This window comes from Ascaphus truei, chromosome 5 (genome assembly GCF_040206685.1).
Source record: "Ascaphus truei isolate aAscTru1 chromosome 5, aAscTru1.hap1, whole genome shotgun sequence".
In the NCBI taxonomy this organism is placed as follows: Eukaryota; Metazoa; Chordata; class Amphibia; order Anura; family Ascaphidae; genus Ascaphus; species Ascaphus truei.
This window is the reverse complement of record NC_134487.1, coordinates 243,219,425-243,238,159: the sequence shown is the minus strand read 5'-3', so window position 1 is coordinate 243,238,159 and position 18,735 is coordinate 243,219,425. Positions and strand designations below refer to the sequence as shown.

Sequence of the window (18,735 nt, the reverse complement as noted above, 5' to 3'; positions counted from 1 at the left end):
GTTGGCCACATACTGTATTGAAATATAAATGACATCTTCTTTCCCCTTTGTTTAAACAAAAGTACATGAAGAGATTGTCTTGAGGGCCATATTTACAAAGTGGTGCTATTCCAGAAGACCTCTTCTGAGGCTGTAAAAAAAACACCTTACAAACCATTCATTTGATTGGGCCGGAAGGTGTTATGTGGTGTAGCAGCGCTTTGTAAATAATGCCTTATAGACCATAATTAATAATAATAAACTTTCTGATGCCTATTCACTTTACTTAGCAATAAGGTGTTTTCCGACATGGGAAGATCTCTTCTTATGGCATAGTATCATTTATCAATATCGGCTTACACTTTATGTATTTAAAGCTGCATTTCATTAAAAATACTATAAGTGTTTTTCTTTAAAAATAAATCTGTTGTGTAGTATTAGATATGATAATGCATTTTTAATTCGAGATAATACTTACTACATTTTTTGCCCCACTCTTTATGCCCTTTTTAATGTATTAAGCGTCATTTGGTTGCTGTAGAAACTATTTAGGATGCTACACTACTTCCTCTATTTAAACTGGCAGCCATATTGCATGCCCTGGGAAGCAGAATCGATCACGGGAGAACGGATCAATCGGCAACTTAGATAATTGCACTGCCGTAAACTGCTGCATTTATTTATTTTTAAATAGGCAAGAGGAAAAGCCTTTTCATCGAGAACCAGGGAGCATCATCATTTCTGGTTGTGCATCTGAGCCACAAAGATTAGATTTTCCATTGACATCTTTTTAAAAGCTGGCATTTTGAGTTAGGGCTACTGCAATTTCTCTGTTCTATTTCATTAGCTTCTATGATTCAAATAGCCGTGGCTAGTGCACGTTTGTGACACACATTTGTCCACACATAAAAAAGTAATTACGTATGTGACCTACCTGTAGCATAATCTCCAATGGTATATTTGTGGGGTGACTCTTACTATAAATAGAACACTGGTTTTCTATGTATAATATCGGTATATAAAATATTTAGTGATAGCGCAATGTGACTATAATAATCATAGATATGTCATGGAGTGGAAAGTAACATCACATTTATTTTGTACACCACAATAGAATAAAGAAGTGATCCTTGTATACGTCTTCGCACTGATCATGATAAATGAGTCCGTTTTTAGAAGACTTAGTTATGCACTGCAGTGTTCTCTGAATATTATAATCAAAGATTAGTGAATATAGCTGCTAATGTATACATTGAACACAATATGATAAATGTGCATATTAACAACAACACGCTTAAAGGAGCAATTCATCATGTTTTTTTTTTTAAACGACTGTGTTTTTTGACATAAGTTTGAAGCAGGAGGTCTCCGGAGCTGAACACCACTCATTTCAGCTTCAGGGACCCACTGCTTCCCGAGATACTTACTTCCGAAGGGGGTGCTGATATCTTGGCACAGTTTAAAGCTCCCACATCACGCGGGTCAATAGGAAGCCGAACCCGATGATGTCATGGCTTCCTATTGGCAGGGCGTGGTCGTTTTTGAAGCTCCGCCATTACGGGAACCCTGCTAGCCGTGTGGAGCGGCTTCTTGCATCCCCTACGGAGGTAGATATCTCCAGAATCAGGGGGTCCCCGGAGCTGAAATTAATGGGGTTCAGCGCCAGAGAGCCCCTGCTTCCATCCTATGTTTAAAAAAAAATAAAAAAATAGGGGGGGAAATCGCCATCTTGGATTGCCTCTAAGATCCATAAAAAAATGTTGATGTGAATATGCTAGTGCAACCTATAATTTTCTGAAAATGATAGAGAAAGAGCTACAGTACAGCATATCTTTTCTCTACAAATATTGAATACAAGTAAAAATGAGAAAATTGTATTTGAGTTTGTTGGCACTATATTACAACACTTACCATACAACACAAATAAACTGATTCTCTTTCCATTTTGCTATAGCACATAAACAAATTCTAATTGATATTATTATTTACTGTTTAGCAATAAAGTAAGATCCAGCTAGAGGTAACATGAATACGGTTGAGAAAGCAGAATTTTATGTCTTAAACTTCACAGAAAAATAAATGTATTATTCTCGATATAATATAATGTAACTAATATAATTACCAGGGCAGACAAAGTCCTTTTTCTGGACGTCGGCAACATTGAAACCTCTCAGATTCACGGGTGACATGCAGAAAGTGAACTGGCCAATGGTCCGCCTCTGACGCAGCCAGTCTGACAGCCAAGTGAGGTGGCAGTCGCAGTACAGGTAGTTGGAATGGAGACGCCTATAAACAATAAAGAACTTTTAAGGGTCTTATGATCCAACATGATATTAAATATTGACATTTGCAATTGACAGTAAAATACTATATGCTTGTAAACATAATTCATCGTTGCCTTCACAATTTAGTTGAAGAGAGGCATATAGAAGCATGGCATGTGTCATGCTAAGGAACTGAAAATGCCATGTTAAAGGACCAGTGAAGTCCATTACTTATACCCTCCTCTTTTGTAATTTAATGACCTCGGCTTCAATTATGTGATGAATTCATAGCATTTAACCCCATGGCCCATCTCTTTCTTGACCACTCTCCTCTAGTATATCCTCTGTATTTCTGTGACTTTGTATCCCATGTAAATTCGCACATTATACAGGTATCACCCTCATGTCCTATTATGTCCCCTACCTGTTGGTTGTTTTACATCTTTGATCCTATCTCAACCCGTTCACGCCACCCCCTGGAACATCATGATCCCTTGTTAAAAAGGCTCCCCAAAGCATATATACTTTTTCTCGCTATACAATATTCTTATCTGTTAAGAGTAAAACCTGCATAAAACTGCACATCTGTCCATACTCTCAAGATAAGTTCCCATCTGGCTAAGTATTTACAACACATTGTTTCTCCATGTGCTATTCACACACATTTGGTTTATTTCCTTCCTGTAAGTGTCATGAAGCTTCTTCTTTACTGGAAACAGCCACCCTTGTTTCTTTTCTAATTAGCTGTACAGTGTGTTAAAATTAAACAAAATGACATTTATAATAGAAAAGATACTATCCTTCCCCAGTCATTCCCACTAGTAGTAATGAACAAACTGCAAGAACTTCCACTGTTTGATGTATTATCACTTAAAGAAGAGAAACTAGGAACACTACTGGACCTTTACAACCATAATAACTGGACACATGAATGGTCACCACTAACAACATGTAAAGTCCCCTAAAAAAAACTAATTTTAGTCAAGATATTAAAGAAACTGTATTTTCTATGAGGTTTATTATTCAATATTTACTTTACTTACATTTTGGTCAATAAGTGGTGCCATAACAAATGAACCTTCAATTCCGGAAGACACTTTGGGCCATAAGATATCTTACGGTGCCAGAAGACTTCTTACGGCCCATTTGCTTGAACAGTAGTTAGGTGTCTCCCAGTGTCGGAATGTGTCATTGAGTGGCACCACTTAGTAAATATGGACCTTTATGGCTCATTCACTTGAATGTGCCATGCGGTGCCTTTTGGAGCTGGAAGGTATCTTCCGGCATAGCATTGCTTAGTAAATATGGCCCTATGTTTTTCCACACATATAGGTTTAACAATGTGAAAAGTCAATGTCAAAATAAAAGAGAAATAAAAAGATCAATGAATGTAAAATAACATGAATTTCTGTTATTAATCTGTGAAAGCTTTTCAGTACCATGCTGCTGATCCCCCCCTTGATCCCACTCGTTTAAAAAAAATACCCTTTCAAAACAGCAGTAGTTCACAGATGCACAGACAGCAGGACGTTCACCATTAGCAAAATGAATACAGTGCAATGTTTAACATAAATAAAGCTGCTTCAACAAAAAAACACGAAAGCAGATCAATGCAAACTAATTCCTGCCAGTTTTAATCAAGGGAAAAAGATCAATAGAAGGTAACAACATGAAATGGATTGAGCAAGGACAGATCTGCACAACTGATTCACAGAAAATGTTTCTAAGCCGTGGTGTAAAACAATGTTTTTTACTTAACGGGCACATTTGCTTGACATTTCTTGTTGGTCCCCATAGTGTTTTGTTATTGAAAGGCATGTCTGAAGCTGTAGTCATTTGATGATGTGCAGTTGCAGTGACTTGAGAAAATCTGGCACAAAGGTTTTAGACTTGGGTGTACAAATATGCTTTATGTCTGTAATTGACTCCTGCTATGTCAACCTTGATCCAATGTTTCCAACTGTAACTGGGTAATTTGTTCTTTCTCCTCAAAAAGGCTGTGTTATAGATCAGCCAACTGATATAAAAGTCTTCCGTATAAGTAGGGTGGCATTAATAAAACACGGTTTAATATTTTATACATTTTTTTTTATATATATATATATATATATATATATATATATATATATATGTATATATATATATATATATATATAAATGAAGAAAAGCGCACACTCCTAGTGCGTGTGTGAAGGTATATAACAATTTATTAAAAATAGGACAACCCATGTCTACTACTGTAACAGATATAAAATACATATAATACATATACTTAAAAAAAAATATCAGTATAACATCAGATCAAGCTGTGATCTCCACAAGGGAGGAGGAGAGCAAAAAATGATGTTATACTGATATTTCTTTACATGTATGTATATATACATTTTATTAATATATACACCTTGAGCGCAGTTTTTTTTTATTGCATATATATACAGTATATATATGTTCCGTTCTTACTTTCATTACACAATCATTAAACTCCCCTGTCCATGTCTACAGTCTATCTCACCAAATATTATATAAGGATTTTAAGGAGATGTGTCCTTTCAGTGTTGTTTGTCTCGCATCCAAGGCATTATCCGCTATTTGACTGCTATCTTCTCAATTCTCTATTCATCAGTGTTAACCAAACTACTGAGGAGCTTGCTGGCTAATTTTAGCCCGGGGGCAAGACCAACCAACCAGCCCAAGAATCAGGCGGCCTACACACCATAGACAGATGCACACTATACGTACCCAACAATCCCCATACACAGACGCACGCACACCAGATACAGGCACCATACACACATACATGCCATACACACAATACAAGGAGAAAGCTCCATACAGATACAAAAGCACAATAAACATGCACACCAGATACAGACATACATGGTATACACACACACCTTCCATGCATCATATACACACACACACACACACACACACACCATCCATGTAAAAGACACACACATCATCCATGCATCATATACTGTATACATGCACACACCATCCATGCAAAACACATACCATCCATGCATAATATTTATATACACACCATCCACACAAAAGACACACACACATACACACACACACACACACCATCCATGGAACACACACACACTTACCATTATCAGCAGCATGCACACCAGAGAGGAGCCATCCCAGAAGATGAGGAGCTGCTGGGCTCTGCAGCGCCACCCTGTAGTAGAAATCTGCAGTGTGCGCACATAGTTTCTGTCCTTTGCCACCGGACCAATGTTTTTTAATCTGACTGGCCCAGGGGACAATTTCTCCCCCACTGCCCAGGCCAGTCCGCCCCTGATATTACCTCTCTTTTCATCAAGATTTGACAAACTTCACGAAAGCTATCAGAGCAGAAATCTGTGTCGATCGATTATTTCTTTTGAAATGTATTTGATTACTAAAGCTGAACCTCAGTACTCTCCTCAATTGTCAAGAAATGTGACCTTTTTACCTTTGCTAGAATAAAACTAATGTTGGGGCATGATCTTCCAACAGGAAGCCACATCATCTGGAGATGAATGTTGCTGTTTTCTATTGACTGCCTGTGGGAAACCAAGCAAGGTTGTCCTTGGCGACCATATTATAGTACTGTATTCTTGTTTGGGAAATTGAAAAGTTACATTTCTGAGCAGCTGGTGAATCCCAAGAGCTGTGATTATTACGGTTCAGCTCCAGGGGGCATAAGATTAAACAATGCCAAAAGAAAAATACAAATATTGGGTTCTAGGAAGAGGATTGGCTGCTTTCACAATAGTCCCCAATGACATTAACTATTAATATCAATTGATTAAAAACACAATGATTCTTACTTACCCTCTGTATTACACGTAATTTTCTGATATATCTAATGCATTATTTTCCATAATGTATTTATATATGTATGTATCATACCATATGGATTATTTTATACACTCTCCAGGGTAGGATTCAATTGTCACAATGTCTACTTTATTCCAAAGGACATTTGCCTGCAAATAACCCTTATTTCAAAGAGTTTACAATATTGTCAACTTGTGATAATAATATGCAGAAAGTAAAGAGAGAAAGGGACACAGACAAACTGATTAAATAAGCAATGTGAAAACCATTATCTTCACAATATATCCCGGGGCCTTTTGAAGCCCTCAACATTGTTAGTGATAACTCTTGTTAGATAGAGGTTTCCCATTAAAATAAGATATCATCGACTGAGCTGGCCCTCAAGAGTCATTGCCAGCAAAGAATATATTGTGTGCAACATTGTTAAAAAAAAACTAAGGTTTCATTGATTGATATGGTCCTTGAGAGTCTTGGTTTGAGGTGTGGTATGCACGATTGTTAGAAAAGTGACTGGTTGCACTATGTATCCTGCAAACACAATGTAAATGCATTCCTGATACTTATCTTTACGCACAGGGCATCAGGATACTACTGAACACAGAACTAATCAGCTGTGTTAGGCGGAATGGGACATCTAGATACAGCCACAACGAAGCTACCATTTCGCTGCCGCTGCCAAGGGCAGCTAGCCGCCGGCCGTTTCACCGCTAAGGTGATTGATTAGCGTTAGCATTAGGGGTTTCAGGGTAAGGTCTTAATCTTTTTAGGGTAAGAAGTAAGGTTAGGGGATTAGGGTAAAGAGTTAAAGTTAGGGGTTTTAGTGTAAGAGGTTCAATTATGGGTTTTAGCTAAGGAGTTAAGGTTTACATTTTTAGGGCACAGGGATTACAGGATTAGGGTAAAGGGTTAAGGTTAGGGGTTTTCGGGTAAAATTAACATATACTTTATCTTGATTAGCAGACAGTGACGATCAATTATATTGTTTTTAATTTAAAGTTATTCTAAAATCCTGTATATACACTACATGGGACTGGCTAAAAACAAAATAAAAAGACTAAAAGCAGTATTTAAGCGAACACAGATTAACAGCATCCCAACCCTCTAGCACCCTGTCTCTTGTGTCTCTCCCCCCCCTTCGCCATCTCTCTTTTCTCCCCCCATTCGCCATCTCTCTGTTCTCCCCACACTTCACAATCTCTTTTCTCTCACCTTCCCCCTCTTACAGTCCCCCCTTACGCGCTCTCCCACTCACGCACCCTCTTCCACTTACACTCCCTCTCCCCCTTATGCTCCCTCTCACCCCTCTGACACACTTCCCATTAGGCTCCCTTTCCCTCTCTCACACTCTCCCCCGTATGCTTCCTCTGCCCCTCTCACACTCCCCCATATGCTCCCTCTTCTACATACCTACACACACGTCTTTTTTTTTTTTTTTGTTTAAGGGAGCTGAAAGCACATGTGGGAAAAATCCCTGCAGTGTGAAGAGCAGAGAAAGAGTGTGTGCGCACACAGCTCTCTTAGATTGGGGCCTGCGGTGCAGCACCAATCCGAAGCTCCCTCTTCCAGTCAGCCGGAAGTTGAACGCAAAGTCCCGCCAACAGGACCAGGGAGAAGAAGGATCGCAGTGACCAAGTGGCTGCTGCTGAGCTGAAAAAGATGTGTCATGCAATAAAGAGGAATACTGAGTAAGACGGCACACTTCAAACCTACTGTAACTTCTTCTGTATTGAAAAAAGAAGACTAAAATATTGTTAGAGTGGTTCTCCAAAAAATGTCACCAATACCCCTAGTGCTTTAGGACCATTTTCAAATGCTGCTGGAAACTTTAACTGAGGGTTGAAACTATGAAAAAGCGCAATGCGCAAAATCAATAGTTTAAGAAATATCAAGTTATGCAGATTGTTTTACAAATGGTTTCAAAATTCACCCTCAAACACTTGGGCCCTACATCTACTACAGTCTATGACTGTATTTGTCAATAACAACTGCATCACTAAATATTGATAGTGATCCTTTAGTCATGGTCATGGCCATCGACAGGTGGGAGACCGGGGACTACGGTCACTGAGGCGGGCATGGCCGGCCTGCGCTGGAAGTTGGGTCTGGCCAGCGCTAGACTTTGGGCCCGGCTAGAGATTGGGCCCAACTTCTGCATCCAGCTACCAGGCCCCAACTCTCCCAAGCTGTTGCCTCCCCTGCTGGGCCTGCCTCCGGTCGCACCAGAAGTTGGGCCCAACTTCCACATCCACTCGCGGGACCGGTGTGTCTGTGAGTCTTGTGTTGGGAGAGGGGGTTGTGTTGTGGGGGTTGTATGGTTTTGTACTGGGGGGGTTGTGTGGTATTGTGCTATTGGCAGTGTGTGGTACTGTGGTATTGGGCTGAAGGGGAGTGTGTGATATTGTGGAGATTGTGTGTGTAGGTGGGCAAAAATTGGTGGGAGGAGGTGGAATTGTGCAGATTGGGACATTTGGTCACGGTTGTTTCGCCATGACCAAATTACCTCCGGCGTTCACCCACAGGAAGAACCTCCACCGCAGTGGTTAGGGTAAGGGGTTAATTTAATGGGTTTTAGTGGTTAGGATAGGGTTTTTTAGGGTAAGAGCTTAGGGCAGTGGGGTTTAGGGTAAGACACTTTACCTTAGAGCGGAGCAGGTCCCAGTGGTGGGGTGTGTCACGGCAAAGCGCCCGCGGTCATTTGATCACGGCGAAACGGCTACGACCAAATGAACTAGACCGGAATTATGTGTGTGTGGTGTGTGTGTGATGGGAGGGCGGGGGGGGGGTGGTTGTGGGAGCGAGATTGAGTGAGGGGGGGGGGAATGTGTGAGCTAGAGAAGGGGGAATGTGAGGGAGGGAAGGGAGATAAATACATGGTGGAAGTCCTGGGACCCCGGGAAGGCTGTCCTGGGCCCTGGTCATGGTGTCTAAATTAAATTCAACCAAATTCTTTTTAGATTTAGGTTCTGCATTTGCTTTGTATATAATGTGATTCTCTGAATTTACTATAAAAGCATTCTTTTAAAAAAAAAAATCCCATTTGTAATTTTCTTCTTTTGTTTTCTCCTTTAATTACAGCAAAGTGGGATTAGTCTGTAAAAGTCTCAGGGGAACGATCCACAAAGCCATCTCCAAAATTAAACAAGAGGGAGAATGGCAGCGCACACTCCACTCTGGAAACAGACAGCAGTGATGGATCGATCTACGGTAACTGTATGAATATTCCAAACCATTAATGAGCACAAAGGAAAATATCCTTCTACTTAATCACTTACTGTAAATTAATTCTGACTACTATTAATGTCAACCCTGTAAGAGGAACTGAGGAAATGGACATGGAAGTAAATATAAATCAGTGGATATCATCTGTTAGAAATCAGGATGGCAAATTTTATAGGAGAAAGCTACTTTTCTTTAGTGTATTTACTGTTCTGCTGATAAATATGAGATATATACGTACTGTCCTACAGTGCTCTGATTTACGTTTGAATGAAGGGCCCGCCTACTCTATTTACTGTTTGGCTTTCTTTAGCACTTTGGATTGAAACCAAAAAGCTTGTCTACAAAATAGGTTACAACAAGTGATTTCTTAATTGAAAAGAAAAACTATAAACTATTTGAAGAGGAAAAGGAAAAAAGGTGGCTTAATGCGGCAATTAAAGCACTGCTTCTTCTTCTTTTTTAACAAAGGTTTGAAGCATGGGGTCTCCAGAGCTGGACATTTCTTTTCAGCTCTGTTTCCGTAGATACATACCTCCATAGGGGGTGCCAGTAGCCACTCCAGCTAGGCTAGCAGAGATCACGTAATGGTGGGGTTTCAAAGCTTCGGTGCACTGTGGGGCCAATAGGAAGTAGTGATGTCATCCAGTGAGGCTTCCTATTGGCCCACGTGACATGGGGCTTTAAACGTTACCAAGATACCGGCACCCCCCTTCAGAGAGCTGTATCTCGGGAAGCAGAGGGCTTCCAGAGCTGAAACGAATGGGGTTCATCTCTGGAGACCCAGTGCTTCAAAACTATATTAAATAATAATACTGTATATATATTTTTTAAAGCAAAGCACTCCTTTAAGACTACAGTATCATTGGCCTTTCATTACAGAGAATGTGGACAGGGGTCTCTGATATTGAATCAACTTGTAGGTTATCATCTAAACACACTGAGTTTCTCCATTTATCGGGATGTGAATTACTAGCAAAGTTTAATTAGTTTAAAAATGCCTACCCATGGGCTGCTCAATATCTTGCGCCTATTTTGAGACATTTGCCACATTGACGGAGTGGGGTTTCAACTGTCAAGGAGAAAACAGGGTTCATTACATGGATGATTTCTTCTTTGTGGGCATGAGGGGTAAAGAAATGTGTTTTCCTTTGCTTAGCTCGTTTCAGCGTATTGCCAGGGAATGTGGGGTTCCAATAGTACATGCGCATTAACAGGGAGATGAAGGTGGATCTGAGAGTCTTGGAAAACTTGCTTGAGAATTATAATGGGAGGTTGGCATGGAGAGAAAGGGTGCAGTTTAATGAGGGAGTGGAACGTTTCACAGATCCTTCTGGCTTATTTAGTTGTGAGGCCTTTTTTAAAGGCCTGTGGTGTGTGGAATTGTGGCCAGAGTTGTCGTTAAAAGAAGAGTGGTTGAGAAATTTGTCTCTTCGTTAACTTTTCCATATACTGTTTTGCTTTTCCATATACTGTTTTGATGGTTGTGGAAATTGGGTGCCTTTTACTTGAAAACAAAAATAGTTTTTAGTACGGACAACAGAGGTTTGGTTTTGGCAGGTGTGCATTATCTTTTTTAAAGCCACTTTGGTATGATCAAAAGTAAGCCCCAGCAAGAAATGGGTCAGTATTTGGTTCTGTAAAGCATTAGAATGTTGACATAGGAAACTAAACAAAGCAAATTCAGGCTTTATTAAACATTTAGGGGCATTCTTAGTTAGGCATTGGGACTTGGAGTATGGTGAAAAGGGCCTGTTTAAAGCAGATGGGGTTCATCTATCGTATGTAGCATTGGAAATTTTTAATTTGGGTCTTCAGGAAGTTATTGAGAAGGCTTTGGTGGTTAAGGGGTGGCAGGTGTCAACTTGATGGGGTTAAGTGGCTCCAGCGGGGCCTTGGATTCCCGAGCTTGGAAATTAAATTGGAAATTGTTTGGATCCTTGGTCAGGGTCTTTTTTTGGGAAGGCGATGGAGATAAATGAAGATGAAAATGAAGACGATGAAGACAAGTGGCTATAAGGCAGCGACTGCTGTCTAGCAACCTTGGGATAATTATTCAAGAGGATGGATTTGAAGGTTTTGGTTGGCCAGGAATGTTCACTGGCTTATTTATTATGGGTTTTTTTGTTTGGAAATAATTAATGTTTAATAAAATTGCTGCTGCCTTTAACACCAGCATTGTGTGTCCTGTATTGATTGGGATTCTGTAAGTGGAGAGGGAAAGTTTTGGGAAGTCATCTGATAACAGGGATTTTTTAAATATTTTCATGTACATTCCACATACTAGAAATAACAAATGACAATAAAATCAGATTTGAAGCAATATTGCATTCCTTGATTCTCATCTAGCAACATACACAGATCTAAAGCCCATAGACCAATCAACAATTCACATTCTTTAATATCTAATCTTGAACATGGCCCTTGTCCTACATCAGAAGATTATGACAGTGAGGATCTAGGAGATCCATACACTCAAAGGACGTAAAATCTCCCCAACTAACATGCACTAGGTCTGCCCTGATGGATCCTTGCAGATGCTGGGATGCCTACAGCTTTGAAAGCTTCAGCTCCAATTTTACATATAAAACATAGTCACAATATAAGACAAACTAATTTGACTCATTACACAGTGACATAGTAAGCAATATGATAATATATATATACACATATTTATACACACAGTATATATATATATATAGAAAAAACAAAACAGCGCTAACACATAAATATACGTGCACTAATAATACACTCCAGATAAAATAAAATCCCAGAAATCAATAAAAAATACATATTAAAAGTCCAATCCGGAAGACTTCAACCAGGTGGAATCTGTTCTCACTTGTATTTTTGGTGAAACCAAACCGCCAGATAAATGATGATGAGGGGGGCTGCTACATCCAAGGGAGAATCACTCCCCAAATGGCAACTAAGTGAAAAAAGGAAAAGAACAAAGCAAACCCCCTAGTGCATTATCTTCAATGATGTAGAAGAGCATATATTTAATAAAATAAATGTGTGGTAGACAATACACACTTACAAGATAAAAAATGTACGATTCATATAAAGGTATCTTTGGGTGTCAGTGCTGTAAAACAACCAGGATAGGAAGCGGGAACCTTGGTGAGTTTGATCGGCGGTTCCCCCATTCTATCCTGGTTGCTTTCCAGCACTGACACCCAAAGATACCTTTATATGAATCGTTCATTTTTTATCTTGTAAGTGTGTATTGTCTACCACACATTTATTTTATTAAATATATGCTCTTCCACATCATTGAAGATAATGCACAAGGGGGTGCGCTTTGTTCTTTTCTTTTTTATATTATATATATATATATATATATAAACAGGTAAACCCCGTTATAGCGCGGTCCTCGGGATCCACCCTGAGACCACCACGTTAGTAACGGGGTCGCGCTATTTTAAAAAAAAATGGCCGCCGCGTGCCTGATCGGGAGGGAGGGAGTGAGGAGGGAAGGAAGAGGCCTGCACAACATGCGGCCCATCTGGCCTCTCTGTGGAGCCCGCAATGACGCTGGCCGGGCGCCAGTTAATTAAATATATTTTAAAAAAAGAGTTTAAAAAAACCGGCGGCGATTCATCCCTCCTCCCTCCCTCCCAGCCCCCCCCCTCTCCCTCCCAGCCCCCTCCCTCTCCCCTCCCTCTCCCTCCCAGCCCCCTCCCTCTCCCTCCCAGCCCCCGTCAGCCGTGTGTTTTTTTTCTTCTTCCGGAGAGGTCAGAGAATGAGGGGGCGGGGCTTAGGCTTAGTACTGGTGCTGAGCTAAGGTAGGAGTGGTGGTGGTGGTTTGTGTGTGTGTGGGGGGGGGGGGGGGGGTGAAAAACGGGCTGGTGGGAGGGGGTGTGAAAAACGGGCTGGTGGGGGGTGGGCTGCTGACATGTGGTGGGGGGTGGGCTGCTGACATGTGGTGGGGGTGGGCTGCTGACATGTGGTGGGGGTGGGCTGCTGACATGTGATTCTGCTGACATGTGAGGGGGGGTGGGCTGCTGACATGTGAGGGGGGTGGGCTGCTGACATGTGAGGGGGGGTGGGCTGCTGACATGTGGTGGGGGGTGGGCTGCTGACATGTGGTGGGGGGTGGGCTGCTGACATGTGGTGGGGGGTGGGCTGCTGACATGTGAGGGGGGGGTGGGCTGCTGACATGTGAGGGGGGGTGGGCTGCTGACATGTGAGGGGGGGGTGGGCTGCAGACATGTGAGGGGGGGGGTGGGCTGCTGACATGTGAGGGGGGGGGCTGCTGACATGTGATTCTGCTGACATGTGAGGGGGGGGCTGCTGACATGTGAGGGGGTGGGCTGCTTACATGTGAGGGGCGGGTGGGCTGCTGACATGTGAGGGGGTTGGGTGGGCTGCTGACATGTGAGTGTATTGTGAGAGCTGTGTGCTGTGAGAGTGTGCTGTGAGCAGTGTGCAGTGAGTGCTGGGAGTGTCTGGAGTGTGCAGTGGGAGTGTGTGCGTGCAGTGGGAGTGTGTGCGTGCAGTGGGAGTGTGTGCGTGCAGTGGGAGTGTGTGCGTGCAGTGGGAGTGTGTGCGTGCAGTGTAGAGTGTGTGCGTGCAGTGTAGAGTGTGTGCGTGCAGTGTAGAGTGCGTGCAGTGTAGAGTGCGTGCAGTGTAGAGTGCGTGCAGTGTAGAGTGCATGCAGTGTAGAGTGCGTGCAGTGTAGAGTGCGTGTGCAGTGAGAGCAGTGTGTGTAGTGAGAGCAGTGTGTGCAGTGAAAGCAGTGTGTGCAGTGAGCGTGTGTGCAGTGTGCGCAGTGAACAGTGTGTGCAGTGTGCAGTGAGTGTGTGCTGTGTGCAGTGTGTGCAGTGAGAGTGTGCAGTGTGTGCAGTGAGAACAGTGTGTGCAGTGAGAACAGTGTGTGCAGTGAGAGCAGTGTGTGCAGTGAGAGCAGTGTGTGCAGTGAGAGCAGTGTGTGCAGTGAGAGCAGTGTGTGCAGTGAGAGCAGTGTGTGCAGTGTCTGCAGTGAGCGTGTGTGCAGTGTGCGCAGTGAACAGTGTGCGCAGTGAACAGTGTGCGCAGTGAACAGTGTGTGCAGTGTGCAGTGAGAGTGTGTGCTGTGTGCAGTGTGTGCAGTGTGTGCAGTGAGAGCACTGTGTGCAGTGAGCGTGTGTGCAGTGTGCGCAGTGAACAGTGTGTGCAGTGTGCAGTGAGAGTGTGTGCTGTGTGTGCAGTGTGTGCAGTGAGAGTGTGCAGTGTGTGCGATTCGCGTTATAACGGGTCGCGTTATAACGGGGTTTACCTGTATATATATATATATATATATATATATATATATACATGTAGAGGTATCAGTACCGTGTTAGCCGAGCTTCAATAATCAAAAAATAAATAGATTATACCGTTCTGTGGCTAACGAAATGCTTTTATTTGTGCGAGCTTTCGAGATACACTGATCTCTTCTTCCGGCGATGTTACAATGAATGAAGCAAGCAAAAGGTATACTTAACAACAGTGTCTATTGGAATGTTATCTGTGCTGGTCCTTCCCCCGGTATGGATGTGTTTTATGGCTAGAGGTGTCAAAAGGCCATGTCTGTACATACTGTGCTATATGTATGCACACACAGCTATCTCTTACACATACTAATACTCCTTGTTTTTCCATCCCCATACACCAATAGGGACCACAAAGTATCAACACACACTTTTAGTTGTGCTACTATCTCTCACATTTCCACACCCACCCACACCATTTATATCCACTCCCACTCCACACACACCTTTTGTAAAGCACTGTATATACTGTGGGCTCTCCATTCATTTTTATTCACACTGTTACACACACACTCTTACATCACTTGCTTTCAGGAACCTTCTGACACCTCTAGCCATAAAACACATCCACACCGGGGGAAGGACCAGCACAGATAACATTCCAATAGACACTGTTGTTAAGTATACCTTTTGCTTGCTTCATTCATTGTAACATCGCCGGAAGAAGAGATCAGTGTATCTCGAAAGCTCGCACAAATAAAAGCATTTCGTTAGCCACAGAACGGTATCATCTATTTATTTTTTGATTTTATATATATATATATATATATATATATATATATATATATATATATGATACATCTATCAAGATAAGTTCTAGCCTTCCATAACACACAAGGCCTTGGTTAGGACGAAGGAGGCTACAGGGACACAATTTTGCTAGTTGTATATTCCTGCAATTATTCTTTACATTCTCAGTGGAGCATAAAATTCACTATATTAGATGTATCATCCTTGAGCAATTTTAACAGTATACGTTTATTAATTAGCTTGAATGCAGATTACGTTTCACAAACACGTTCACAAAACGAGTCAAACGTGAATATACTGCACAAGGAGAAAATATGGTTGGTAGCTTTGTAAAACTAGAAATCATGAATGGTTAAAAGCAGGGATGCAGACCTGTCTCAGACGTGACTGTGCTCATGAGTGATATTTTTATTTGCTATACACTGTATGGTGGAAGGTTTTGTTACTTTTTTTTTTACCCACCATAAGTTATATAATGTGTGGTTGAAACCTGTTCCAACTTCACATTGCAAAACCAGTACAACCACCCTCACACTGAAGAGACCCCAAAGGTTAAAACAGCTGTTTTTGAATAGATTTAACTAGTTATGCACTTCTTTAACCCAGGCTGCATTGAAAATCTGTGTAATGCGGCAGGTATAAGCTTATAGGTGTCTGTGTTAAAATGGATAAGAAACAAAAGGTGACTCTGTGTGCTCATTTGCATGTCATTTCCCAGAATCCCTGGATGCAGTGGAAACACTGTATGCTAAGAGGTAATGGGGAAAGGCAGGGTTGCAGACCTATCTGAGACGTGAATGTGCTCACAAGTGATATTTTTATTTGCTAAAACTAGAAAAGAATGCAAGCACAAGCTTAAATTTATATACTTGAGGCTGGCCACTATCTAAAGTCTCTTTATAACTTGCTACTGATACTGTATAAATACTCAGTAAACTGTTTAACGTTTGTATAGTTTTTTCGTCTCTAGAAATCATGCAATATGTATGAAAACAGGAGGCTGCAAAATGACTCTTTCCCAGGAGAGAAATTAATTGGATTTCATAAAAACAAGTATCTTTGCTGTGCTGCAGTTGAGAAAAAAAAAGAGAAGGAAATTTACCTATGACGAGGTATCAACAAGGCATTACCGATAGTACCTCAAGAGGTAGTCTTGTTAAAACAAGTTTATAGCAGCAGAATGCAGCGGCATGTTCCATTGTTACAGAAAGGATGTGTAATGTATTTTGCCCAGTATATGTTACATCATGCATTTTGACATAAAGACATTTTGCAAGCATAGAACCTGCTCTTAACTAAACGTTGCTTACCTGAAATGTCATATCATACCATATAATATTGCACGGACATGAAAACAAACAGGATAATTGCATTTCTAAAAAGTGTCACATGATAAAATGACATAAGCTCTGTTTTGCAAGAGCATAATCTCTTCTATGTAGGGATAAAGCACATTTCAGAATCTGACACATCATACTTGATCCTGATTGTTCACGGTGCTGTGGTGCATAAAATATCTACCCTGGATTTGCCAAATTAAGTGTAATGCTAGATATAAGGACATCGGTTAATGCTTGACATTAACTTTTTTCTTTCTGCTTGGTGAAATTGCATTCTTGTGCAAACATAGATAGGATTTCAATATAAGACAGCCAGGGACCAAAGTTGTGTCAAAGATTGGTTAATACATAGGAAAAAGATTGCTAAATATAAAAGGTGTCAAATAAATTGGTTGATACATTTATACTCCATATTTACTAAGTAGTGCTACTTCATAACACAACTTCCGCCCTTTTACTTGAAGGTATCGTAAAGAATAGGACTGCTCAATATATATGGGCTAAAGTCTTCTGTTCTAAATTTCAGCTTCTTCACTCAGGCACTAAAAAGTGGTTCATAGATTTATTCATATATCATGTATTTAATGACAATATCACATGTAGCCCCCCTGTTAGGGACTACTAAAGGTTAAGGGCCTTAAAAGGGTTAACACAATGTGCTTAGAAAGGGTAATGCCCTTCGCTTGTCACCTAGCACAGGAAGACTAAGTATAACCCAAACCACTCCCCTTGTAAGTATTGTAACCAGTGATGTAACTAGCAGGAATATATAGTGGAGGGTGGAAACTTCTAGATCCAAGTCCCAGGAGGAGACACAGATGGGGGACATCACTGTATATAGTGTGTCATGTTTAAGTGTAGAGCTATATGTTTCAGGATGTCTGGTCTCCTTTATTATTTTATAGCTAGTGAACATGCCCGTTCTAGTCATAGCCCATGGCAGATGTTAGAGTTTTGTTGTCTGCCTTGAAAGATGGAGGATGCATGATACTCCGGGGTGAGTCGTTTTAAATAAAGGCTCCAGAGCACCATGGGATTGACCCATACTAACCAGTTCTAAATGCAAGCCCCTTTTGATACCTAGGGCTATAGAGGGGTACTCCTCAGAGTGATGGGATGTTAATCCCTGAAGATAGAGTATCCCAACCACGGGTCTTGGTGGGAAAGAGGCAAATCCAAATGCAGGGAAAGGACTACTACTCATACCCAGTGCTACGGTACCAAGTCAAGAACCTCTCTAGGATAGTGGTTAGAGTTACCAGGAAAGAATACCTAATGCAACTGTATTATTTGCCACTCATTATTGTCTGAAGAGATGTCATACATGAGGAGCCTAATCAATGGAATGAATAAAGCTGTAGTTTGTACCAATACAGTTCCTGTCACCCTTCATTAATACCATCTTAGCATACATGCCCAGCCAACCAGGATGCCAGCACCCTGAGAAGATAAATCGAGACAATGAGCACCACCTTTATTAAAAAAATAAGTGATTTCGATGTAGACTTCTTTTAGGAGCCAGGTAAAGAGGGGTTACACAGATATATTTAATTAAGCTTAAACATTTTTGGGATACCACAGTTATATAATCCACATAAAATAATACTTACAGAGTTCTGATCTTGGGCATATGGTTGAAACTGGTAAGTGGAATGCGGGTGATGTTATTATTATTGAGCGTACTGAAAAGTAAAGAAGAAAAAAAGCATTATTCATCCACACTTGTTTCACCAACATCCAATATTTATGCGAACAAGAACAAACTGATTCGTACAAGGTAATAAATCTGTTCCTTCCCAGCAATGGGCATGCATGTTGGCAAATATACTAAGAACAATTTGTGAATTGTCATGGGAGTCGATTTTTATAGCAATGTGACCAGCAGTCATACATAAATTGACAAATATTATTACTTGGCTTGAACAGCTCTCAGCAACCAGTAGTGAACAGCACAGGCTGTATCGACAAAATAATTGGCCAAGGTACAACATTCACTTTAATTTCTAGCTAGCACCACTGAATACTGTGGCCTACTGTTACCTGACAATGCAGAAGTGGTCT

At 41.1% G+C, this 18,735-nt stretch overlaps 1 protein-coding gene across 1 annotated transcript in view; it reads right to left on the bottom strand.

The window, feature by feature from the left end:
* The window catches only part of SLIT3 (slit guidance ligand 3), a 765,483-nt gene that overhangs the window by 208,097 nt on the left and 538,651 nt on the right, over positions 1 to 18,735 (bottom strand). Inside the window, exons 7-8 of the mRNA XM_075601882.1 lie at positions 18,285 to 18,356; positions 2,102 to 2,265 (exon numbers count right to left, since the gene is read on the bottom strand). Coding sequence (XP_075457997.1) covers positions 2,102 to 2,265; positions 18,285 to 18,356 — 236 coding nt within the window. The remainder of the gene's footprint in view (positions 1 to 2,101; positions 2,266 to 18,284; positions 18,357 to 18,735) is intronic.